This window comes from Leptonotus elevatus, chromosome 10, assembly GCF_054856555.1.
Source record: "Leptonotus elevatus isolate MCC_2025b chromosome 10, RoL_Lele_1.0, whole genome shotgun sequence".
In the NCBI taxonomy this organism is placed as follows: domain Eukaryota; kingdom Metazoa; phylum Chordata; class Actinopteri; order Syngnathiformes; family Syngnathidae; genus Leptonotus; species Leptonotus elevatus.
The window spans coordinates 21282255-21306946 of NC_141248.1; the positions used below are offsets into that span (position 1 = coordinate 21282255).

Sequence of the window (24692 nt, forward strand, 5' to 3'; positions counted from 1 at the left end):
ATATTGCGTTAATGGAATATGAGTTGATCAGCAAAATCCAGCCGTTTTTATCCATCTCAGGGGGCGGCCATTTTGCCACTTGCGGTCGACTGAAGATGACATCAATGTTGCTCAGGGCTCAGGCAACAACCAATCACAGCTCACCTGTTTTCTGAAGCTGAGCAACAATGATGTCATCTTCAGTCGACCGCAAGTGGCAAAATGGCCGCCCCCTGAGATGGATAAAAACGGCTGGATTTTGCTGCTCAACTCATATTCCTAGCAGCAGAATTCCATATTTAGACTCATAATATAACATATTATTGTCCAGAAATGTTTACGGTTGACTTCCACTTTAATGACCTTGTTTCCATCAAGCCACCGTGACAAAGTTCGACCGGAATTGAAAAGCAATTAAAAACGAAAATAATCAGTCACTTTATGTTATGATAGTCTCTTACCTTGATGCCATCCTTGGCTCCCTCTTGCAAGTAGGGAATAATAGAATGGTTCCAAAGGTCAATGAACCATGAGCGGAACTCGTCCACCGTGACCGGACAGGACAGGAAAAAGCACGGGCCTGAGGAGATGACGGCGGAACGCGTTCAAGCACGGACGCCGAGATAATCCCCCAACATGACTGATCGGGATTTCCTACCAATGAGAAAGTCTGACGTGCTGTGCTTCTCCAGGAAGGTGTGCAGGTGATACCACAGTTTGGGAACCCAGTCCAGCACACGGACCAGGTCCTCGTTGGTCAGGTTGCGCTCGTCCTCCGACTCCATCAGCTTCCTGTGCAAGTAGCGCACCAGGAAGCCATTGGCGGGCTCCACGTTGTTGGAGAAGGTCACCATCCTGAGACAGGATGAAACGTTTGTTTTTGTTTTTGTCTTGATGTTTCACACAAAAACCCAGCGCCAACCTGAAGCTGAGGTGTAAACTGTGGTTTGCAGTCATCTTCACTGGCTGATTGCTTGTTCCAATGATGTACGGACTGAAGAGGGAAACAAAAGTCACTCGTTAAAAGATATTCTAATTTATCGTGGGCACACTCGGGCCCCGAGGGCCGGAGTCCTTGCAAGGTTTTGGATGTTTCCCTTCTCCAACACAGCTGATATATACGATCAGCTCATCAGCAAGCTCTGCATAAGCTTGGTAACGATCCTGTTGATTGGAATCAGCTGCGCTGCGGCAGGGAAACCTCTAAAAAGCTGCAGGACGCCGGCCCTTAAGGACCGAGTTTGCCCACCACTGTGCTAATGCTAATTGCTGCAAAACGGAAACAGATATAAATATACTTTTTTTTTTTCCTGATGAAAGAAGAGACTCAAATCTTTCTTTTGGTAGGTTCCATGTTTCATAGCAATAGAACACAATATTTTGTGGGCCTTGCAAAATCAGTCGAAATCCAGTAAAATAGCCGGGAGCGAAGGGGGTTGCTTCAGTGAAAATAGCTGGGAGTGAATGAGTTATGGAAATGTTCCAATATTACTGCATCATGCTTTTTAAAATGCCATATTATGCATAGGTTACCATTTGTGATATTTGCACGTCAGAGCCCCGTTGATTAATTCGCTGACGGAAGCCGGATCGTGAATATCGTCCACGATGATGACCAGAGGGTTTTCCGAAGAGCTGCTTTCTCGATCTATTTGATTGGCCAAGTTGGAAAGATAAAGCTGCAGATCCTGCGCGAAGACACAATGGAAATAAAGATGCTGAAATGCTCATTTGAAGAAACCCCGCCAGGCCGTTTGATTGGGCTTTTCGCTCACCTTGCAGGACTGACGGTGCATATTGAAGGTCACCACGATGCCGTCGGAGATTTCGCGGGCGCTGCGGTCCACCAGGTACTCGGCCAGCCGCGAGGCCAGGTAGGTCTTGCCCGTTCCGCTCGGTCCGGATAAGATGAGTCTGCGGTGTTTGAGCAGCAGGCTGATGTAGTGTTGCATCATGGGTTTGGGTATGAGGGTCTCAAAGACCAGGCTGTCCACGCATTTCTCCTTTAAACCTGAGAACAGAGATTTTGCGGATACGGATAAAAGCACAGGATGTTTTGTTTTCATATAACCGTTATATCACTGCTTGTTTTCCTGGAACTTATCTATATATCTGTCAAGGAAATCTGTGCTACCTCGCTCAAATCTGCGGTGTATAGTGATACTTTTTTTTAGGGCTGCTTTTATGGTTACTTATTCACATGGGAAAGGAGGGTCACAGTTGATAATGCACTTTATGTATTTAAATATCGTCGCTGTCCTGTGAAAAACACTCGATTCCATGTTTTTTTTGTTTGTTTGTTTTTACATTTTTTGTCTGCATTCAGTTTTATCCCATAAATGTAAAAAATAACAAAAATGGACATAAGTGTTTTTCACAGGACAGCAACGATATGTTATGAGCGTGTTGGGGGCGTAACTGTAAAAAAAAATAAAAAAAAAATAAAAAGTACTTTTGTTAACATTGCAATTCTGAATGAGAGCAGTATAATCTTAAGACAATTTTGTTTTCGGGCCGTTAATTACAACGCCGTCATCCGCGTCGACGGGGTTCAAATTTCTCTGGAAGCACACAAATGTCATTGGCAAGTTTTACGAGCTAAACCCAGCAAAACAATAAGCAGCCTACATATGATTTAACTTCACCTTAAGGACGACAAAGGTGACGTTTGTTATTTGAGAAAACGTCTCATTAAAGAAAGACGACGGCGGGAGGAAGAAGGCGTCACGCAAATTAGTTTCCGTATCGCCCTTCGTAAGCAATGTGTTGCCCAAGCATTTGGCTCTGAAAATAACTTCCATTGAAGCCAGTGCTAGCGCAAGTGTAGGGTTCCGATTAGACATCCACAGGGGGGCTGGCGGGTTCACCAGCTGAACCCGGCTGCCGCTGACTTACAGGGCATCAGGTTACGCGGGTTAGATGCGATTTTCCGCTTCGCTCCGGATTCTACTAGTCTTCATTTTGAAATGGTCTGCTGTTGACATATCTGGTCTGTTACCAACATATATGTACAAAACTTGACTTTTCCTTCAGAGGTCATGGCTTACTTTATCTGATTAAAGTATTTACAGATTTGTAACATCTTATCTTTCCCTCCCTTATCTCTGAAAGATTATCTTGAGCGATTATCCTGCCTTGCGTTAAGAGACATTTTGCTTCTTGATCTGCTCAGAAAGTGAAAAGTCACTCACCACAGTCAAATAGTTAGGCTACGTATAAAAGAAATTCTAGTTTGATGTTGTTGTTGTTTTGCAAGACCCACAGAATATTGTGTTCTATTGCTATAAAAATGGAACCTACCAAAAGAAAGATTAGAGTCTCTTCTTTCATCAGGGGAAAAAAAAAAGTATGTTTCTATCTGTTTCCGTTTTGCAGCATATAGCATTAGAATATAGCTAAGTTTCATCATTATTCACAAATATGCTTAGAACTGTGAGTAAATGAGCTTGTTTGCAACATGGCCCTGGTTGATCTCTTGTACTCTCTGCTGCCACCTGCTGGCTGTTTCTGTAATTACTACCATTGATTCATGCATTCTCCTCAGTTCAGAGGCTGCATCAAAGCCTTCTGTATGCTCTATCCTAAAAAAAACACACATTAAAACATATTTATACGTCTTTGGGATACTTAAAACATTTAAAAAAGAACTAATGTGTACGTTTTTGGGAGCAAATGAGTTAAGCTGACCTGTACAAGATGTGTAATTAGTTTTGCTGTGTCGGGAATACAAAACATGTTTTTAAGGTTGTTATGTCAGCGCAGTAAAGTGTATTGGGAGTAAAAGAAAAGTTGTTAAATGTTAAAAATAAAGCTCAAAGTCAGGCCCAAATGTACGCGCATAATAAATATTTAACTCAAACATTTGCATGAGTTTGCATCAAAACAAGCACATTGAGGGCTTGCAGAAACAACTTTAGCTGACCTTGCAAATTCCGCTTTATGTTTGTTTACAAATATACATATCTCGTTTTTTGAATCAAACTGTGGATGTGCATAAAATCTATCATCATTCAAAAAAACATGATTGCACATTGGTGAACTGTGCCTTGTACCTTTGAGAGCCACAGTGATGCTGGTGGGACCTCGGGACATGCAGCGAGAGGGCTGCGTCTCTGGCGCCTCTCCGCCAAGCACCCTCTTGATGTGACCCATGCTGTAGCTGTAAATGGAGTCGGTCGAAAGGCCCACACTGGAGGTGGGGTCCACTTTGGCAACGTAAACCTGGAAAGAATGGCACAGCGATGAATCGCGAATGGCAAGAAAAGAAAAAGGTTGTAATCCCGAAAATGTGCCTGTCGTGTTAATGTTCGTCTTCCAGCATTCACACAATTGGAAAATGCTCAAACGAGTCTTTGCCGTTATCGTGCCTGTTTTTCCATTGCTGCTTGCGCTAGTCGGAACTCTTAACAAGTAACAGCTTGCTAAATTTAAACGCGACAGCTGATTTACAAACGTCAGTATATGCCGCTTACGCATTCTGCGCCTGGGGCCAGGTCGTACGCAAAAGAAGAAGCTGTCTCACCTTGAAGGCCTGGCTAACGGCGGAGTCCAACATGGGCCAGTCCATCCTGCCGTTCACCCTGACGGTACCGAGGAAGAAGTCTTGCTGTTTCACCTCCTGCAAGGCATGTGATGCGCGTGTATCACCACCGTGTCTACGGTTCAACAAACAACAGCGCACTTACATCTTTGAAGACATGCAAATCTGCAACGCAAACCACCACCCTGACACGGTGGTCATCTCGCTGCGAGGACAGGCTGGAGTAATCCACGGAATCTGCCGGAAGGAAATAACGATTGGATGACCGGCACAACGGCGTTCATTAAACTGATGACATGTCAGGGTTGTGACTGTACCCGTGCTGGTTCTTCTGGCGTCACGCACCGCAACGGAGTGTCGCGGTGACAAGCTGGCGAGAGAAGTGAGGCCCGAGGACTGGGAGACGGAGCTGGAGGGTCCAGGAGATGGGCAGGGGGACATGCCGCTAGTTTTCAATTGGTCGTTCTCCACCTTGAGATTGTCTACTTTCCTCTGTTGCGAACGTAAAGACAATTAGCAGCATTAGCACTTTAGCACAGACAATTACTGTAAATGCGGTCTAAAAATATAGACAATTAGCAACATTAGCAGCAAAAGCATAGACCAGCAACCTTTTACTGTCAAAAGAGCCATTTTAGGCCAAATAAATAACAGAAAAAATCTGTCTCGAGACGCAAAACCTTTGGACATTATGATGAATGAAACAGTGTGTTAGTGTTAGTCTAATGTTTTTCATACATTTTTAGACTTTTCCTCCTTTCAGTCAAATTTCTGGAAATTTTTGGCAATTTTATGAACAAATAGGTACATTTTCTGCCTCTCTTTTTCCCTTTTTTTTTTAGACATTTTATGGCTATTTTTGGAAATTTTTTTTGCCATTTTTTGCTATCAATTTCTGACATTTTTGGCAATTTTGTGGACGTATGGTAATTTTGGGGATGTCTTCTTTTGCTTTTGGACATTTTATAGTTGCTTTTTAAAGAAGTTTTCTTTTCTGCCTTTTTAAAAATAAATTTTCTGACTTTTTTTAGGCAATTTTGTGTACATTTCTGGATTTTTTCTTTTGTCTTTGGACATTTTATGGCTACTTTTTGAACATTTTGTTTTCTGCCTATTTAAAAAAAAAACGAAATGACTTTTTGGGCAATTTTGTGTAGGGCTACTTTAGGTTATTTTCTGCTTTTCCTCTTCCTTTTTAGACATGTTTAGGTTTTGTTTTGTGTTTGTTTTTAACTTTTTCATTTACCTTTAGTCTCTCCTTTTCTGACAACTTACAAATTTGGACTGGCATTTTTAGAATATTTAATTATTATTTTTTTAAATTTCAATTATGAACTCATTTAAATAATATTTTATCTAAAATATTTAAATATTTAATAAAAATAGAATTTCTACTATTTTTCCCATAGACAATTCAATATGGTCTATATGGTAAATTGCATTGGACCTTGAGTGGAGCCTTGAGGTACCCCATAGTAACATCAGTTTTACCTTTAGTTATAAGGGGCTTTGGTGTGTGTGGGAAAAAAGCAAAATGCATTCATACCTGCATGTTGGTCATGGTCTCCTGCAGCTGCTCCAGCTGATGGGCCGATGTTAGGGCCTCCAGTCGGATGTCGGTAAGTTTCCGCTCCTTCTCCCACAGTTCCGAGCGAAGGTTAGACACAACCTTGTCATCCGCCACCTCGCTTCCCTCACAGAGCCTACACAGACGTTTACGGTACACGTATCACACTTGGCCTTCCTACTCTAAGGCACGTTTAAGAGAGGGAGCGTTACCCGGATGACGAAGCAGAAGCTGAGGCCTTCATGGACGACGGTGGAGGGTCCGCCTCATCACGGTTGACTTTAGGCGAAGACGGCGCCGACGACTCCGGGGTGGAAATTTCCTCAATGTCGGCATAGGGCCCTGTTGGCTTAGAGCCCTTCTTGCTGAAAGCTTTGTTGAACGAGCTGCGTAACTGTCAAGGGGAGAAGCGAACAGCATATGTCGTTTTGACATCCACTAAATACGCAATGCAGGTGATCTTCGGCTTACGATGGTCCCAACGTATATGTCAAAGTTAGAAATGTTGAAAATTGAGTGCTTGATGCCATTATTATTACAGACATATTTAATCAAGTCTGAGCAGATGCGACCACAGCAATCGAAAACAAGCAGTTCAATGAGACAGCGTGCTCTCAGAAACGCAACGAGCAGGGGAAAAATATGAAAGATGAAAGGTTTACAAGCCGTCGTAACTCACCTCATACACCTGAAATGAAAAGCAGGTGGCGGCATGTGAGAGAAACAAAAGTGTTGCTTAATAGCAGGATCATGAACACATGCGGGAAAGATTGTGTAGCTTTTTGTCACCCATTTAAAGTTGTCATCACTTTATCTGATTTGAACGCATGCATCCTCCTCACCCAGCTCTTCTTCTTCTTCTTCTTGGCCTCCTGTTCCTTGAGACTGCTCATGCTGGTGTGGCTGGTGGTGCTGGCGAGGCTGGAGAGGCTTTCTGATGAGTTCTGACGATTTATTTGCAGTTCTGAATAGAATAAAACCACAACAGAGATAGTAGAAAATGTAAGAATTTTTTTTTTTGTAAAATAAGAAAATGATTACTCCAAATAAGCAAGTGTCAGCACAGAGCCAATAATGTCTAAAACGCCGGCAACGTGATTTCACCCCAAAGTGAAAATTGTTCTTTACCTTTAGATACAATCTCGGAATTATCGAGAGCATCCTGAATGATTTCATGGGCCTCTGTGTTTTTAGTCTTTAGAATCTCGATGGTGTCCCTCAGGTCGTTCAGCTCGGAATCCTGAGGGGAGACAAAACGCTCTGGCGAATTCACGACGATGCTACCAGTGTAACTAGTCACATTCAGCCTTTAGTCAAACTCGGCTCAAAGGCAGGAAACACTTAGGATACGTTCGCCCCTAAATTTGCTTCTTATTCTACACATGACAGAAGGGCTTAGTAATAATCATCATTTCACCAACCTTTTGTACGGAGGAAGCAGACAAGGTCTGCAGGCGAGCCGTCATCAGTGCCAGGCTCTGTTCAAAAGCCGCGACCAGGTTAGCCTGTTTGGCGTAAACGCAGAGTTTAATTCAGGTTCACCAGCGGAAGTGGGCGGGATCATGATGGGGGCGTAATACACTAATCACAAAAATGTCTGGCATATTTGACTTGCGTGCTATTTGGCTCAAGCGACAGTCCAACAAACCTGGCCTAACTGCTACACCCAACATCCACAGGGGCGACCGGTTAGCGGGTAGGGGAGGGGGGGGCAGGCAGCGAGCAGCAGGAAGTCCGTGAGTCAATTAGCGGGCCAAGGGAATAAAAGAGAGGACAGTTGTGGTTAGGCGTGGGAATAACCCACACAGTGACACGCGTACGAGCAGGTGCTTTATTGGTCAACGGCCAGGTTAGTTGAGAGAAGTGAAAAGCGTCAAAACAGGAAGTGAGTTTGGGGTACTTTGTGGTAAAAGCTGGATTTACACTGCAAGGTCAACACGTGTCACCAATGGGGAGTGATAACACAGAAATGTATTAAAATTACAAATATTAAAAGTTAGATAGTGTCATACTTGGAGTGGGCCGATTCTTTCCTTCATTGATTTAAATGAGGGAAACCTCCACATGACTCCACTGGCAATTCATTTTTTCTCATTTAATGATGGACACATACATTTTATACTGTTTTTTTTTGGTTTGGGCAAAAGCTGGCGAGTATAAATCACCAACCGGCACTCATGACGGGAAAATCTGTGACATAAGAGTTTTTGTCCCACATATTTGCGATTTGTGACACGGGGGGACTTCACCTATTCACCAATTTTCTTTGGAACGTATCCTCCGATCAGGGAAGGACCGATAGTCAGTATGAAGTCAGAAGCTTGATTTAGACATTAGCTCTGCTTTGCTGCCATCTTGTGGCATCTGTAAATTCTTCATTACTTACATACAAATACACGTGATTGATATTCACATTCTGAAGGCTTGTTTCTGATCTGTGCTTTAACTCATTTCCCAATTGACAGCGGCGGGGAAAATAAATAAATAATGGAATTGTGTCACATGAACCGTGCAGTTTAAATCCATCCAATGTGCTGGAAGTCTGCATAAGCAGCAGGTAAAGGTGGAGGAGGTGTTGTTTAGAAAGAAAGTGACTGTAATACGCACGTTGGCAGTAAGCTGCATGGTCAAGTCGGCGACTTTCTCCTGGGAGGATTCCAGCTCGCGGCGCAGCTTGCGGATTTGCTGAGGACGAAAGATCACCCGTTAGCTCGTGAAACGTTTGGATTTTATGATATTTTTATATGGAGCAAGGCAGAGAACAACAGTGAAGCAGCGTTTAGAGTTGCGATGATGTCACAAACTAGTCTAGTTACAAGCTTAAAAACAAAAGGTTAAAACTTGAAATTTAACTTCTTTAGCTTCTTATTTAATGTCCAGGGTGCCGACACAGCACGTACTAATTGATAGTAGTGTAATAAGAGGATGATGCTGGCTATGAAGTGTGAAAATGGCTTCTGTGTGAACTTTTGGTGGAGTTAAGCTCCCACTAAATACAACACAGAACATCTGACAAATGGACCCAATCCAACAGAAAATGACCCAGGTGCGATACCGCAGCCTTACCTCCCCTTGTATCCTGTCCTCATTCTACAGAAGGCATGTAAATGAGAGGAGTAACTTGAGTAAGAAGTTGTTCAAATTGGAGCAAACAAACGTCACACTGTTGTTGTCTGGACTCTTTTTGAACCGCTTATAACTAAATAATGATCACAAACAGAGCGACATTAACCCTTAACCTCAAGTCATGGCAGGGCATTAAAAGGTGCTATTATTTAAACGGCAAGGCCTGCAATTAATTTGGATGGAAACATCATTGACTCACCGAGGAGGAGTAGTTGGATGAAGCATTGGAAGCTAACGAGAGCACAGAGCCGTGCACTGCAAAAGGAGACAAACTATCAGTTCAATATTCAAAGCGTATTTCACGTCAAACTCTATTTTGTTCCTGATTGAAGAACTTAATGCTAGACAAATTTTAGCATTCCTTTTACACCCTGTCCTGTTTTTCCAGTGGCCATGGTTAAGTTAATTCGGTTCGAGTACACACACATACTGACAATTGGGTGAAATGTGAGCATTTTTCCACTACTACAGAATATCGGATACTTTCACCGAGGGGGGGAGACGTTTTTTCTTCCAGGCTCACCGTCATCTGCCGCTTCGCGGAAAGAGCCGGAGCGCATCATGCTTTTGGGTCGCTCCGCCAGTGACATGGTGCTGCCCAGGGGGGAGGAGCCATAGAGCTCGCAGTCACCGGGCGGCCCGATGCTGTTGGAGCGTGATATCCTCGGGGTGCCCGAAGAAGAAATCGGGGCAACTTATGAAAGAAAAAGAGAGAGACACAAGTGACACCCTGGACTGGTCACCCGCCAATCGTGTGGCCCAACAACCATCCACACACAAATGCACATCTTTAGAGTTGTCAGTGAAGCCAACACGTTTTTTTGAATGTGGGAAGAAGCCAACAATACCTGAAGAAAATCCCTTATTCAGTACTTGTGAAAGTCTCCACTCACCCACGTTGGTGAGGGGAGCTTTGTTGACGGACAGGAGGTGGATGGAGCGGGTGGGCGACGGCAACTGCGGCGGGCTGTCGCGCTCGGACGACGCGTTGTGCGAGTGGCGGCGCCCCGGTTTCATGCCGTCGCTGTCCGACAGGCTCGAGCTGCAGCGTCTTGGGGAGAAAAGAGTCACTTTAGGGTCAAACACTACAAGCAACAATGAGGTGCGATGACATGGGAGAGAAAGGGGGGGAGGGTGGGGGGGGGGGGGTCTTGGGATCTCGGTTTACGATGGATTTCGGTGTTCTGGATATGTATGAGGGTTGGAAAACGCCGTCAACTCTCGCTCTCTTTATATATGCTGTATATATTAGTGACAGGCAAAACAATTAACTGGTCTTCCACTAGATGGCACCATTAAATTGTGTTTCCACCTACCATTTACACAGCAGTATCTTTGTGTTCAACTAAACAGGCCCAGATTTCACTCCACATAAATAAATAAAAATTTTGGTGGTGTGCTCTAAGATTTGTAGGTGCCTTGGATCCATACAAATAAACTAGACTGGCACACAAAAAAAATCGAAACTGGCATTTGGACTTAGGCCCACCGGCTAACATGTAGTTCTGCCACTGATGTTAATTGATGATGTTTCAGCTTGCTATCTATATTCAAAATGGACTAATGGACTGGTCCTTCTAAATTATGGGCCAGACTCTTGTGGTGAAATGTAGGACAATAATAATGGAAAAGCACTGCATTGGCCCCCAAAATAGGCCGGCCCACCGGGCATCTGCCCTGTATGCCAGAAGGCCAGTCCAACCCCGAACACTGCTCTAACTTATGCTAATGCAGTAGTAAAGTCCAAATCACAGAAACCATCATTCTGGGCCCATCGTAAACCGAGGACCTTCTGTTTAATATGAACATACTCGAAGCTTTTATTTGGCAAGGTGTTCCTATCAGTCTGTAACCTGTGAAAAAAAGCATATCTGTATTAATAATAATATTATAATTGGTCTCTCTAATGCAGTGGTTCTTAACCTTGTTGGAGGTACTGAACCCCACAAAACAGCAAAGGCCCCAGAATTGAACCTTGTGGAACACCATGCAGTCCGTTAAACATGTGAATTTATATTGCACGTATTCGTCCGACCACTTTCTTTTTTTGCTCGACAGTTAGTATGAAGTGATTACAATAATAACGAAATCACATGACGTGCGATCCCAACAGCGAAAAGTTGACAGCGCACCAAATTCCCTGCAGTACACATAGGCCAAGCCGAACCCCTGGGGTTTGACCGAATCCAGGTTAAGAACCACTGCTCTAACAGCTACTGAGACAATACCGACCCTTCCGAGAAGTTGAGCGACGTCCTGCTCCCGGCGCCCCACGTCCCTGAGCCCCTCCCACTATCCTGCGACTCTTTGCCGCCAAACCTGGCTCGAGAGGGCACGCTCATCTGGAGGGGCAGCGACTCCAAGCTGCGGTGCATAGATGACAGTTTGGGATAGAGCAGGGGCGACCCCCCGAGGCTGTCGCTCGTGTACGAGCCGGGAGAGTCGATGTGGAGCACGGGCGCCGGGCTGGGGGTCAGACGGGCGGCTGAGTGGGAGGAAGCCAGATCCTGGAGCTTGGAGTAAGGGGGCACTTTGGGAGGGAGGTCCTGAATGGTCACGCAGGAGTCCAGGCTGTTGGAGTTGACCTTGTCCAGGTGAGCCAAGCTAGGTGGACGTCCCAAAGACTTGACTAACATCCTATAGGAAGAAGACATAATCAACAGAATAAGTCATACAAAAACAGCATCCATCCATTTAAAATACTTATACATTAATCCTATTTAACTAATTTGCTCCCAAAAATGTATAAAAACGTTCTATTTTTAATATTGACATGGTCCCAAAACGTATTTATGTTTTTTAATGCTAGGGCATACAGTTTGGGATAACAGCTTTGACGCAGCCTCTCGACTGCAGAGAACGACTGAGGAAATTGTAGTTATTACAAAAACGGCCAGCAGGTGGCAGCAGAGCAAAAGTGACCAACCAGGGCCATGTTGCAGCAAGCTCTTTTCCCCAGTGTTTTGAACAGGTTTGTGAATAATGATGAAACTTGAAGCTATATTCTAATGCTAATTGCTGCAAAACAGAAACAGATACAAACATACTTTTTTTTTTCCTGATGAAAGAATGTTTCTTTTGGTAGGTTGCATTTTGTAATAGCAATGCAACACAACATTCTGTGGGCCTTGTGCAATCAGTCAAAATCCAGTAAAACAGCCGGGAGCAAAGGGGGTTGCTTCAGTGAAAATGGCTGGGAGTGAATGAGTTAAGGATTGCTATGGAACTAGCCTATGTGTTGCTATTATGTCTTTTGTTTCTACTTTCCATCCATCCATCTTTGAGGTAGGTGCCATATTAGAACCTCTCCTATTCATTATCTACATCAATGATTTGGGACAAAATGTGTTTGATACTAGTATGCACAGGTGATCTGGAGGCGGCGTGGCTCAGTGGTAGAGTGGCCGTATCACAACCCAGATGTTGTGGGTTTGATCCCATGCCATTGTGATCATGTCCAAGTATCTTTGAGCAAGATTTGAACCCCCAGTTGGTCCTGATGCTGCATCATCAGTAGGTGAATGAGTAGTCTAATGTAAAGCGCTTTGAGGGCCTTGTAAGGTGGAAAAGCGCGATATAAATGAAGTACCATTTAGCCCAGATGACATTCTGGAAAGAGGCCGACTTAAAATGCTTCGACATTGCCTATATTTCTACAAGATGCCTCAAAGGCGAGTTGTTAGCACCTTGGCGTGGTAGGCGATGACATTTCCGGATACTTGCTGCTGCTGGTTCGTCTCAAGCCGTGCAGTTTCACTACGGATTCTCGCGAAGACTCAGACGGAACCTGAACTCCTTTCAGGGAAGCGCAGTCCACGTCCATATCGGCGCACACGGCTTTTGCCCTGGCCTTCTCCTTCTCCCTGTCAGTCTGGTTCACCGGGACGGCCATGGCGCGATGAGACATTTTGCTGCTAAAGCTTGTGGGTTCTTTCACCCTGGGGCTTGCCGAGGCAATGCTGACGGGTTTCAGGGTCAGCAGACTCGGGTCGATAGTGCCGCTGACGGGTCGGGATGCGGGGCGACCGATGATGCTGAGTGTGCTGGACTTGGCCGGTCGAGGCAGGCTGCGGTACTGGATGCTGTTGCGGGCGTTGGGCCCCAGGAAGCTGGACTCGCCGCTGGCATCGAAGCTGTTCTTGCGGCCGGAAGGCGTCCCTAACCCCATGGGCTTCATTGACATGCATGAAGACTTGGGAATTTTCCCCACAGTAGCAGAACCACTGGAGATGGTGGCGCCCCCTGCTGTCAGCACCGTGGCGGTACCAGTGGCAGCAGGCGTTCTCTTGTAGCCGAAGGAGGCTCCGGTCGTGGGTTTGACCAAACCAGACGGGGGTTTCCGGGTCTCCATGTGATGATCCCGGTCGGCATCTGAACGGGACCGTTGGAGACCTGCCGTCTTGATGGAAATCTTAGATTTGTCCTGCGGCTTGTCATTTTTTGCTGCTGCGCAGACAAAACGACAACACGAAAAAGACGACATTTGTTAGCGCATACTTTGCATACATTCCCAGCAGTAAAAGGAAGGACAGAAAGTTTAAATTGAATCTATCCATATAATGAATTAGATGACAGTGAAAGGACGAGCATCAAATGTTTGCACTTCAGCCAAGTTAAAATATAAGCAAAATCACATCTGTGTTTACTCGGCGGGAACTTTTATGTGCCTCACGTGTGAATCACTGCCAGACTTTTGATTCATAAAAGGGAATATAAGTCCTTGTTATTAAAGTCAATGTAAAGCCCAATATGGGCACACAATCAAAGCAATTTTCCCCCTTCTTCTGATTAATCAGGGTAAAGGTATGAGTAATAAAAGTGTTTGAGCTGAGTCCTGACATGTTGTTTTAGACAAAAAGTCATTAAATCATTTGCCTTCACACTCATTGTTCCATAAGTACTGCTTTATGTCACATTTTTTAACCCTTAACATTTTATGTCAATTTGTTATTAGACGACGGACACTCAATGCTTATTTTTTGTTTAGTTTTTTTTTGTTTCAGTATTACTTTTGCTTTTTTGTATTAATTTGTGTATTACTTGTGAGCAAGATTTAAAAAAAAAAGAGCAGGTATAGTAAAACATTTAACAAAAACAGTATGTTAAAAACCTCTTTAAATCAAACATCCACAAATCAAATGCAGGTCCGCATTCCACAGACTTTGAATTACAATAAGCGCATCACAACCCTAATTAAATAAAGCTCGGATGCCTTGTTTGCCAAGTAACTTCTAAAGTGGATTTAGGACTTGAATTCCTGTTGAGAAGTATTCAACCCAATTATATAGTGTACTTTTTTTTTTTAAATATATACTGTATGCATTTTTTCCATATGAACCAGAAAAGGAAATCACTTCTTGTCTATCATTGCGTTTCTGGCTGAGTTCAATGACAAAAACTGGGGAGCTATTCGAGCCAAAAGTCAAACGTGAAAATTTGTCGCATAGGAGTGATGTCATCTGGCGGTTAATTTTTATTGGCTAATGCTAGATGATGATTTTAATGTGAACACACATTAAAATGATTACAACTCCCAGGTGACTATCACGTTTAAAAATCAAACCCAAAGGCTCATTAAATTAATTGCTAAAAACGAAAACAAAGGACATTTTGGCTATAATTATAATTAGTTTTAAATGGTTTATTTAATGTAAAATGTCGTTTCAGTTAGTTTTTTTAATTTTGGGTTTTTATTTTGTTAAAAAATGTTTTCAATTTTAATTATTTTGTTACTTTTCGTTAACTAAAATAACTCCGGTATGACGGCTTTAACATGCATGTTTTTGGAAAGTAGGAGGAAGCAAGAGTATGTGGAGAAAACCCATGCGAGCACAGAACGCCAAGATTCGAACCCTGAATCTCAGAACTGTGAGGCAGATGTGTTAACCACGAGCTATCGTTCTGCCCTTCATTTAGACTCTTTTTAAGAAGACAAAAATAGATCCATTGCCAATTAAAGGGATGGATGGCGGATCTCACCTGCCACTCTCAGCATGCTCTGCGACGTGTGGGTGATGGGGGAGGTGACCCCCACCGGAGGGTTCCGACTCTTCTTAAAGCTTCCCGGTGCACCCAAACTATGAGGCTTCCTGGCCTCCCCCCCTTTGACGCTCAGCTCGTCGCTCAGACTGGGCGGCTTCTTCCGCCACTTGCTCGGCGCTTCCGTCTTGAGACTGCCCGTGTCGTACCCGCACGCGTCCAGCTTGCGTCCCGCCTTGCCGTCCTCGCTGTACCAGGAGAGTCCGCTCTCCACCAGGGAGCGCTTCTCTGCGTCGGTCCGGAGCTGTTGCGAGATGAGAGGCGCACTGAGGATAAGAATCGCTCGCTGTCTGCTATCTCTCCCCGACTGCGCTGCGAGTTGTAATCTTTGTTTCATCTCGGCTGCATTCCAGAGGGGAAGCAACAGAGATAAGTCAACTGCCCCGAGCAGTGGAAAGAAAATATAACCGCGAGTATGAAAATCTCCCCAACTGTTTTCGATTTAAAGTGGACATATTGTGGATGATTAACTTTTTAATTGATTGTGTACAAACCGTTGGGTCTTTTGAGTTGCCTGCGTATTTATATTTGGTGATATGACCATGCATCACACACACGGAGCTGTACAGGTGAGGCAAGGTGACCTCGAGATACAAGCATCGACTTCAAGTTAGAAGTTTCCAACATGTGGATAAATAACATATACACGGGCACCATGTCTTAGGAAGCATCTGCAATTACCTTCCTGCTTTCTTGTCATACCAAACACAGTGTGAAAATAATTCCTCTCACGTTTGTCTGTTTCTTAGTAAGAGCTTTATTAACTCATTCAAACCCAGAAACGTGTAAATACGTTTTTAAATACGTTGTCCTTCACTCCCCAAAACTTATTTATATGATTTTTTATGCTAGAGCACACAGAAGGCTTTGCTGCAGCCTCTGACCCGAAGAGGTCGCTTAAGGCAACGGTAGTTTTTTACAAAAAACGAGAGTATAAGAGATCAACCAGAGCCATGTTGCAACAAGCTCTTTTTGCCGGTGTTTTCACCAGGAATTTGAATATCGATGAAACTTAGCTTTATTCTATTGCTAATTGCTGCAAAACAGAAACAGATACAAATATACCTTTTTTTTCCTGACGAAAGAAGAGACTAAAATCTTACTCTTGGTAGGTTCCCTGTTTTTATAGCAATAGAACACAATATTTGTGGGTCTTGCAAAATCAGTCAAAATCCAGTAAAACAGCCGGGAGCGAAGGGGGTTGCTTCAGTGAAAAGGCTGGGTGTGAATGAGTTCAATTAATCAAGCCCTGCACTCGATCAAATGGTTACATGTCACCGCTTTAACTCCTGTTTCCCCAGCTCACCATGACGGAAGAGTTGCGTCTGGATCCCAGCGGCGTGTTGGGGAGCGAGTTGAGGGACGAGCTGGCGTTGAACTCCTCTGAGCTGAGGTTGTCCGAAACCTCGCCGTCACCGTCACTCAGCCCGCTGCTGATGGAGCTGCTTTCATCCCAACTGAAACGAAGAACCAAAAAAATACATAAAGCTAATGACGACCATATGATGTGCAGATCAGTCGAGGCTACAAATCCTGACGTTAGCGGGAGGAAAATAGCGTCAGGCTAAACTAAGCAGGTGATTTGGACTTATTTATGAGTGTGTGATAAACGATCCCGATCCCCGACATTTCATTTTAATCTTTATTAACTGTTGGTTCAAGGGAAACTTTCCGGGATGCGCCGCTAAATCAACACAGATTACAAAAAACAAAAAAAACTAAGACCTCTGACAGCTTCAGGGTTAGTTCAGGGTCTGGTCTGCGTGAGGGGGAGTCAGAGTGACAGCCCCCCCCCCCCCCCCCTCACTTCGCAACGCAACCTCCTGTGTCGTCTTGAAACAGATGCTGCCAAGTCAGGCCTGGTGGCCAAGAAGTGAAAACAGACCTCCCCCGCGTGGGGCTATGGATGCGTGACTCAAATGAACTGCACAGAGTTAAACAAGTCCGCCTGGAGGTAAATATTAAGAGCAATAAAACACATGCAGTTCAAGCCCAGTGAGGATTAAGTATAATTACACAGTTGGTTGTCAAATTTCTGCTGGCCTGCTCTCAGAAATGTGCTATAGTGGAAGAAGGTAAACTAATAAGAACTTCCCAGGGTTGAGTCGGTTCACTTCGTTTCTCGTTGCCCACTAATTGCTATTTGTGGCTATGAAACCTAAAATAAGCGAGGAAAAGCACAGGAAAATGGACTAAAATACAGGATCTCATACACTCGCAGCGGATTAAGCTTGACGCTTTGTATGTTTTAAAGTTTTATGCTAATATGTGACAGTGTCAACAGCGACCACATTAATGATACTTCATTCCTGATAAGATAAAACAATGTTGAATTACGATTTTAAGCAATACCTAAAAAGATTAAGAATAAATACTTTTTGAATATTAAATGTATTTCAGTGCTTCTCTATTTTTTGTTACGCCCCTCATCCTGGAAAATATTTTGCGTCCCACAAATCTCCGCCACAACTGTAAATAGTATCATTTATAAATAAACTTGTTGTCAGTACACTTCCTAATACTCCTTGCGCAGTCTCTGACAATGAGAGTGCCACTGCCACCTACTGTAGTGGATGTGCGATTACACTTATTCTAGTGTGTCAACAAAACAAAACTTGTTCCCTGGGAGTCACACACGCCTCCCTCCAGCATATTTTTATTTATTTAAGAAGGACTGGTGTATACTCCATGTTGCATTAGCTTTCTTTAGCAAATATTAGCCTGTTACATTAGCTTTTTTTTCAGCAAAGATTAGCCAATCCAATAGACTGCCGGTACACGCAAAAATTTGGGATTTAAATGTTTACGTTAGCATTTGTTAGCGATGGCTTTGTTGACTCCGGGAACACTAATTGACTATATTGTAATTAAAAAAAAATTTAAACGGCAGCTTTGAGCAAATATTTTAAATGTAATAGTGTTAGCATTTTCTCTGCGAGCTTTGACTTTGTGGTTGTGTATTGTCAGTTAGCTACGGCATCTCCTATTTCATTTAAAAAATAGGCAGGAAACTTATTAGTGTATTAGCATTTAGCAAACGTGTTGTTATTAGCCACGGCATTAGCTAAAAAATGAAAACATGGGTTCATTAGACCCTATGCACAATTCTTTCTTGTTTTAATTGTGCATGATCTCCAGAATAGAAATATTTGCAGCTAGCACTTCCCCCCACAACCCCCACTTTCTTTTCTTTTTTAATTACGCTTCTTAAAACTAAAAAGATTTTCCTTTCCCCTTCATTATTTTCAGAATCTGGCGGGGAAAACCTCGTGCAAGGTAATAAGCCTCCTCCCCGTGCCACCACAAATCCCCTAGATGACGCCATGCAGGAGCTCCAGGGAGGTATGACTAGTGTGTAGCCTTGGCAAACCTTCCTCCCTCCCCTCCTTCCCCCTTCTCATTAGCACTCTCTCTCTGCTGTAGAAAATGACCACTGCAGGAGGTAAAGACAATACATATCAGAGCAGATAGTGTGACTACACTCTCACTAGGGCCCACATGCAGTTTAATGAGATCTAGCAAAAAATAATAAAAAAATAAATAAAAGCCTAACACTTCGTTCTGACTGACATTTTCAGAGAATAATTAATGTAATGGTTGGTTAGTGGTTGTAGTTTGCAGACATGCTGGCGTTACTCTGTCTCATTGATGCTTTTGATAAGATTGTTGTGTCTGCCTCTACATTGCTATCTTCATCATCTTCATCTTAAAAAGAAAGAAAGAAATGTACTTGCTGGTCTTCTTGTTTTTGATTATTATTTATTGGTGTCCATCTTTTGAGCAGAATAAGATTGACATATTTTCCCAGATTTTCACAGAAAGTACTAATATGATCTATTGGTGGTGTCACTATTCCAGCAGGAGCCATGACAGAAAGAAATGAGGTACATCTTTACAACAACAACAAGAAGAAGAAGAAAAGACACTGATGTGTAAGTGTGTTACAGCGCCGGAGTTCGTAAGACAGTGGCAGACAGCAAAGCCGTACTGGAAAAATAAATTCTCTGTCAACTTCAGACTTAAAAGTCCCCTCCGCGTCTGCCCATTTTTTTTTTTTTTTTTTTTTTTGCCACAATATGGCTAATGCGCATTTGAATTACAATGTTTCATGTTCTATTTTTTACCCCACCCTGATGGATGTGGCCTTTTCGGTCAATGTTAACCCCGATGCGTCAATGGTGCCTTGTCAGCATGAGAAGACTTGGCAGAAGGAGTCAAAGCATTAAACATTATAGGATGAACTCAACTCATGAGCCAGCACATCGTCTCACTTTTATTTATTCTCCCTGAAAGCGCCGCAGTGATGCTTCATTATTCAAATGGCTGACTGAGCAACGTGGGTGGGTTTTCTTTTTTCTTTTTCTTGAGTCATTTTGCTTGCTGACCTTCCCGCTGAGGGAACGCCACGTTGCCCCCAGATGTCCTTGAATCTGCCTCAGCGAATATGTAACTTGACATCAGTAATGTTTCAACACTTAAAGATCTTACATAGGGCATAACAAATCGCAAAACAGACTGATTTGAGTGTCTGAATGTGTTAGGGATTTCCCATGTTGGATTAACCATTTGGACCGAATTTGGATTCAACTTTGTTTTACGAGACAGGACCTATTTCTGTGGCATGCTTTCATCAAAAAGTGCACAACTTTAGGCAACCTATTGGGTGTGATCCTGTCTCACACAGCGAGTAAATGTATTTACAATACTTGTATGTACACAGACCAAAAAAAATGCAAACTTTTTTTTTTTTTTTTTTTTACTCCTTTTTTCATGATAGAGTGGCCTTTTATTGTGGGCATCCTAAACCACAGCTGTGTAATACTCATGCTGTCTCGGCATGTTGATATGCCACACCTGTGAGGTGGATGGATTATCTCAGCAAAGTAGAAATGCTCACTAATGCAGATTGGGACACGTTTGTGGGCAATATTTGAAAGAAAAAAGGCCTTTTGTGTCCATAGGAAGTGTCACATTGCTCAGTTCAGCCCATGGAAAAATGCATGAAAACATCAAAACAGTCGACAAAAACTTTGACAATGAATGACGACACAATCCAGAGGTGTAAAATCCAGGTCTAGAAAGTAAAAACCCTGCAGCAGTTTGGCTTTAGTTCAAGGAGCTAGCTAGCGAGCTCCCTAGCTAGCTCCCCGGGTACTCGGTTACTTGCTAGGGAGCTAGCTAGCTAGCTAGCTAGTACAAGGGGCTAAAGCCAAACTGTGGCAGGGTTTTCACTTTCTGGATCTGGATTTGCCACCTCTGCGACACATATAGAAAGTTTGGGGCTTAACATTTGTGGTGTTTCATAAAAATAAAAATAAAAATCTAGGTTGGCAAATCATACGGGCAAAACACAAAAACAAGTAAATAATGTAAATATAAAATGGTGGTAAGATAATAAAGGAACGATCCTAAGCAAAATGAACACCGAAGCCCTTTGAAGGAGTCACGTGTTGATCACAGACACAATTGAGGTCAAAAGCATGTGAAGCTTCAACAGTCAAGAGGTTCTAAAAAAAGGTCTGACCCGAGCCAGGAAAAGGGAAATTGAGTGCAGACTGCAGGGACTATAAATCCGGGATGAGATGACTGCAGCAAAACCCTTCATTAAGTCCAGAATGTCTTTGGTTGGTGCACATTTAGTTTCCACCAGCGAGGCCGTTCGGGGTGTCATACGATACGTGCCAAGGCGTTGAGCGCATGCACTCAGCGCCAGCCAAACCTTATCACCGTTGCCATGGAGATGACATTGCCAGGGAAGCATCTTAAAGTAGTGAGGAATACTACGCATTACCAAAGAGAGGAAAAATGCATTTATACTACGAGTATATTCCAATTGTCAACTACAGCACAGTTTTACCTAGTTAGTTTTACTAAGCTAAAGTAGTCGCACTAGTGAAGAAAAACTAGTAAGTAAGGCTGGGCAATAAATCTAATTGGTTCGTCAAATCGTCATTTTGAAAATCGAATCGTTGAAAATTTGCAAAATTGTGAAATCGAATTTTGTCTTCTGGATTATTAATAGCTGTTGTGCTTATGTTCAATCTGCTATATCCAGATGTAATCGTGAGTTTAGCACAAACTATGAATGTTAAAACTGAATCAGTATACATTAATCTTGTCTGAACATTTTACACAGGAATTATTTTTGAATAAATAAAAACTTTAAATAAACGTTTGTTGGGTTTATTAGATTAAAATTGTAATCGTCCCGAATGACAGATGTTTTTATTTATTTATTTATTTTTGGGTCATATCGCCCAGCCCTACTAGTAAGCTAAGCTTAACTAAGCTAGATGCTATGGATATGCTAAGTTGCTAAGTTGTTTAAGCATTTATACGCTATTAATATCAAATACAAGCTTTGACGGCTGTACGGAAACCCGATTATATATCCGGAATATCAAAGCCATTTGACCATTTATTTGATATCAAGAATATCCATCTTAAGGCCTTACTTGTATGCCTTACTATTGAGAAGAGCATACTAACTAGTACATGGATCTTAACCTGGATACTGCGGATATCGGATAAATGCCGCGCCGTGTCACTTCCCCTTGACTCTACGTATACACACATGCACCATTCAGCAGTTATCACAGTGACACACAAGGCAGCCCCCCATCAATGGGTCAGTGGAGGATGGTTGCCATGGCAGCACATCCAGAGCCATGTTGGTGTGCGCGCTGCTTGCCGCACCAGTCTGCTTTCTGTTCACTGCATCGCTGCCACTATGCTGCAGTGTAGCAACTGTAACGTATAGCACACGCGCCGGGGACGCTGTCCAGACCTCCACATGTCCTATTGTCACCTTCACTGTACATCCATGTTGTATTTGGATAAGATCATTGTGTGCTACACAATGATCTTATTCATGGTCCACATGAGCCACTCTAGCGCGGCTTTAAAGTGTTAACAATCCAGAGTTACATTTAAGTCTAATTTTAATCTTTTCGGGTGTTCAATGGTGTCCAGCGTCGGTGTCATTTCACTTAGAGTTAGATTAATTCTACAGAGTGGTAGATTAACTTTGCAACTCCACTTCTCTAGTTTGAGAGAGACAAATCAGCACCGATTACGTACAATATTTGGTGATGTGATACAGTATGGTAAAAGTATCGTACAATATAGCTTGAAGCAATGCGGTATATGAATTATGGTATGGTGAGGTATGTTATGATCCAATATTGTATTGTCATGGTACGATATGATACAGACAATGTTATGCTACAAAAATATGCTATAGTGATTGCACGATAATGTTATAGAAAATCAAGCGTAGTGGCGTATAGCATAGAGTAAGAAGTCTGACTTGATCGATACAGCAGTCGCAGTGATGACGCAATGTACACACGCTTGCGCGCGCGTGCGGTCGATCAATATCCATTACGCACATTATCGAGCTTGTTCTATTCCCGTACTGCTCTGTGCTGTCAATATTAGATATGTGCGGCTGAAAGATGATTTAAAGCCATTCCACATTATTATCGTACTTTAACGTAGGTGACGACAGAGATCATTATATTGAGATTATGAAAGGTTAATCACAAGTGACAAGGTAAGACTGAAGAATGTAAGGGGGCTTACTGATGATTTCTAGCTTGTTGCCATGGTTACGCCCGAGCAGCCTGATCTATTTTCAAGAGCTGGTGCATGATGTTTCTCAATGAGCTTTTTGAGTGTGTGTGTGTGTGTGTAGATGTACAGTAGGAATGCAAACTGTAGCATGGAATTTGCAAAGTGCGAGTAGGAAAGAGGACTTGCAATACAGAAAATAAAAATAAACTAAAAAAACGTTGCAAATTAGAGAGGTGAAAAGTAAAAACAGCAGTCACTATTTTCCTACCTTGGCGTGTCTTTGGAGCCTACTATTTCCTGCACGTGAGTTGCCTTATACGAGATGGGACTGGTATTTTCTTGCCGCAAAACGCAGTGATTTTTTTTTTTAATTATACCTTTTTAAACTTTGACCTTGACATCAGTCTCAGACGTGCCACTTCCGTAATACGCATGTATTCTTAACGCGTATGGAACAACCTCCCTCAGGGCATAATAACTAGGGAGAAGCTGTTTCCATCCGGGTGTCACCTTGACTGCACCTCTTGTACTCACAGTTCCTGATGTCTCGAACCTCACACCGACAGCGTACAATAATCCCAATCGCCCCCAAAAAAACTCGAAGCCCCTTTTTCATGGCGAACGTCAAAATGACTTTGACATCCTAAATTTCTTGGAGCCTGGCTATGATGTCTCATCTTACAACATGAAGACAAAATGAGACTGGCTCGTTGAAGAAAATAACACACGCAAGGCTCTCACTAAAACAGTAAAGCGCTTTTTACAACAAGGCACAATGCGCCATCGTCAAACCCATGCATTGAGTATGTGAAGTGATTTTGTGATATTTTGGCTTATTTTAGTTAACAGAAACTAACGGGAAAAACTAAAATTAAAAAAAACATTTTGTTAACAAAATAAAATGAAATTATTATTTTTTTAAAGAAAGAAAAATAAATTAACTATAACTAAATTTCATGTTTCCACAACTAACTAAAACTAAATATAATTATAGCAATTTTTTTTTAGACTTTGATAATTAATTCAATGCACGAGCCTTTGGGGTTGATTTTAAATTTTAATTTCAATATACATGATTGAGGATCTTTTGTCAAAGCCTTTGCACATGGAGCTATAATGAAATCATATATGACAAGCAAAAAAATGCGTCCTAGTTTTTGAACACGGTCATCTTCAGTGGTATCACATTTCTTATACTATAAATTCTACATTGATGTCTTTGAGCAGGTTCCATTTTCCACTTTCCAGCCATATAAAACAGTCTTCATCTCGTTGCTTAATGCACTTTCCAGTAAGTCCTCCCTTCCAAACACTCGAGAGGCTGAGCTCAAATCCCATCCGCATGCCCGACAACGATAAAAAGCTGCTAAACTACACCAGAGCACCGTCCTGATTTTCTTTCTCATCTCCTCTCAGAATTTTACTGTCAACAGGACTCTGAATCCTTGTTTAATCCTCTCCTATCAAACATTCTCGACATCCAAAATGATCAAAAATGACTTGTGTACCTCAAAAGGTCTATTCTGGTCTTGTTGCATAATCGAGGGAACACCTGGTGGGTTTTTTCAGATTGCCTCCTTAGTGGATAAAAAACTTCCGTTGTGAGCACTTTGACAAAGAACTGTTTTGATGATAAAGAATGCTGACGGAAGCTGCTGGCCGGGCAGTACTTATTGAACGGAGCAGAAATGTTCAATATTGGCAAGAAGACACTGTCAAGTATGTCAGTGTTGTTAAATTATTCAAATGTAAGCTTACAAAAACAAGACATGGAGAATAGGATTCCCTGTATATGAGCTGGGATCTGCTACTTTTGAAGTGGCTTCAAATTCAACTCAACTACTTCCAACCGGGCTTCGTCTTCAT

At 42.7% G+C, this 24692-nt stretch overlaps 1 protein-coding gene across 5 annotated transcripts in view; it reads right to left on the reverse strand.

Annotated features, from left to right (window-relative positions):
* nav1b (neuron navigator 1b) overlaps nucleotides 1-24692 on the reverse strand; it is a 66911-nt gene that overhangs the window by 4625 nt on the left and 37594 nt on the right. For 3 of the 5 annotated variants that reach the window (XM_086086658.1, XM_086086657.1, XM_086086655.1), the window contains 24 exons: nucleotides 16558-16708; nucleotides 15192-15495; nucleotides 12899-13658; nucleotides 11445-11849; nucleotides 11024-11065; nucleotides 10106-10263; nucleotides 9736-9906; nucleotides 9412-9467; nucleotides 9153-9176; nucleotides 8694-8771; nucleotides 7508-7591; nucleotides 7215-7326; nucleotides 6929-7050; nucleotides 6299-6480; nucleotides 6066-6222; nucleotides 4837-5011; nucleotides 4665-4756; nucleotides 4502-4597; nucleotides 4032-4200; nucleotides 1755-1990; nucleotides 1513-1667; nucleotides 902-973; nucleotides 638-834; nucleotides 441-559 (listed from right to left, as the gene is read on the reverse strand). In XM_086086658.1, the coding sequence (XP_085942784.1) occupies nucleotides 441-559; nucleotides 638-834; nucleotides 902-973; nucleotides 1513-1667; nucleotides 1755-1990; nucleotides 4032-4200; nucleotides 4502-4597; nucleotides 4665-4756; nucleotides 4837-5011; nucleotides 6066-6222; nucleotides 6299-6480; nucleotides 6929-7050; nucleotides 7215-7326; nucleotides 7508-7591; nucleotides 8694-8771; nucleotides 9153-9176; nucleotides 9412-9467; nucleotides 9736-9906; nucleotides 10106-10263; nucleotides 11024-11065; nucleotides 11445-11849; nucleotides 12899-13658; nucleotides 15192-15495; nucleotides 16558-16708 (4117 nt within the window). The remainder of the gene's footprint in view (nucleotides 1-440; nucleotides 560-637; nucleotides 835-901; nucleotides 974-1512; nucleotides 1668-1754; nucleotides 1991-4031; nucleotides 4201-4501; nucleotides 4598-4664; nucleotides 4757-4836; nucleotides 5012-6065; nucleotides 6223-6298; nucleotides 6481-6928; nucleotides 7051-7214; nucleotides 7327-7507; nucleotides 7592-8693; nucleotides 8772-9152; nucleotides 9177-9411; nucleotides 9468-9735; nucleotides 9907-10105; nucleotides 10264-11023; nucleotides 11066-11444; nucleotides 11850-12898; nucleotides 13659-15191; nucleotides 15496-16557; nucleotides 16709-24692) is intronic. The other 2 variants (XM_086086656.1, XM_086086660.1) reach the window with 2 other exon arrangements.